Below are 1,778 nucleotides of genomic sequence, written 5' to 3' on the forward strand. Positions count from 1 at the left end.
ATTTTAGCAAATACAGAAAATCAATGCACGACTGCCCTATAGTCCACCTGGTGGTGTGCATATGAACCTTTTTAATCCGAAATGCAGCTCGAACAAAAACTCTGTAAATAGATTTGTTTATTTTAATCGATTTACCTGAGTTTTTAATTCAAATAAATTTGATTACTTGAACAATTTTTTCATATCGATTCAAATCTTTTAAAAATGTTTCATTAGAAATTCTCTATTTTGGTAACAAAGGTAAAATTTTATTTTTGATTGGTTTTAAATGGCAACTTCTGAAGATTTTTTTCATTCACATCGGGAGAAAATTCGTTCACTTTTAGTAGTCCTTCACCAAGAAAATGACGATTTAATGTTTTTCTACACCGAAGGTGTAAGACTACAATATGAACTGAATTCAGAAGTTGAGAAACTAGAAAATAATATTAAACAATTGTTGAGCGGAAGTCAGTATTTGAAATCTTATGCAGCAATAGCTCGGGCTTCAGAAGCAATTAAACATGTGAAAAAATATTATCGCCATCAAATGGAGTGCACGGATAGCGCTATTGATTTCATAGTTAGGAGTGCACAAAAGGACTTCTCTGAACTTTTAAAAGAAAAAATAAATTTAAAAGGTAACTTTGAGGAAACAGTTAAATATTTGAAAAAATTCCTCAGGGATGAGGGGTATCCTTATAAGAAAAGTGTCAGTTCCAGACTATGTGTTCTACAAAAAACATACATTGAAGATGTGTGTTTAATCAATAGAAGGGAAAATATATTGAGAACATTGTTTCAAGAGTTGTATTATCGTGGTTTGGATGGTGTAAATAAGGATGGTCTACTTACAAATGCCGAATGGTATCAGACACGTAAGTTTTAAATTTAAAATTTTGTTTAAAAGTGTATGACTTAAAAAGCAAATAAATATTTTAATTAGCCTTTAGTGAAGAAAACTTCGAATACGATGATGAACAAGAAAGTGCAACTCATGGAGGAATCACATTACCAAAGATGACTGACCCAGATGAAATTCTTACTGACCTCTGCTATTTATTTGATGAGAAAAGTAAGTTTCACATTGCCAAACAAACCAGCAAGAGACAATACGTAAGTATCTGTCGTTATATGTACAAGTATTCGGATAATTCAAGCGATATTTCGAGCGAGGATTCGAGACGCAATTCTAGTGATATTGATGCTTCAGACGAGGACTCGGATTATTTTAAGCATCCGAAGTAGTTAAATTTCTCGTTTTTATTAATTAAATATTTTAATGTGTTATTACTTTGTTCAGAATTAAACGCTTAGTTAAGTAAGTTATGTATTTTAAATAATTATCAAATATCTTAAGTAAATAATTAATATGCTATTCACGATAATCGAAGTGTTTGAGTGTTTAAGGGTTTGATTAAACAAATGGGAATCTATTTTAATAGTACAACTGAGATATTGGAACTGAGATATTACATATAATAACCATCGAGTAAATTGTTATCTTCGTATTGAGTCAAGCATTGACTATTTTAATAAACTAATAGTTTTTACAACAGCATTTAGTAAGCGGGTCTTCACAGCCCACATACTGATAACTATTGCTTCCGCTAAAAAGTCTTATAAGATCATAAAAAAAGAGTAGACGATATTGCCGAAGAACCTGAAGAATTTAACGACTTGATACGTATAATAATAGTTAAGTTGGATAAGGCTAAGAACAACCTCAGTATTTTTTATATTTATTGAAAGTTTTGTGCAAAAAACCCATCATCAATTGCAATCATAAAAGATCCATT

General features: G+C 30.6%; 1 protein-coding gene across 1 annotated transcript; it reads left to right on the forward strand.

Annotated features, from left to right (window-relative positions):
* Nucleotides 1–218: 218 nt before the first annotated feature.
* Nucleotides 219–1,299, forward strand: LOC119690148. Its single transcript, XM_038105137.1, has 2 exons — nucleotides 219–857; nucleotides 926–1,299. Exons 1-2 carry the CDS (start codon nucleotides 269–271, stop codon nucleotides 1,225–1,227), a joined length of 891 nt encoding a protein of 296 aa, XP_037961065.1. The 5' UTR covers nucleotides 219–268; the 3' UTR covers nucleotides 1,228–1,299.
* Nucleotides 1,300–1,778: the final 479 nt, after the last annotated feature.

This window comes from Teleopsis dalmanni, chromosome X, assembly GCF_002237135.1.
Source record: "Teleopsis dalmanni isolate 2A chromosome X, ASM223713v2, whole genome shotgun sequence".
Lineage (NCBI taxonomy): Eukaryota > Metazoa > Arthropoda > Insecta > Diptera > Diopsidae > Teleopsis > Teleopsis dalmanni.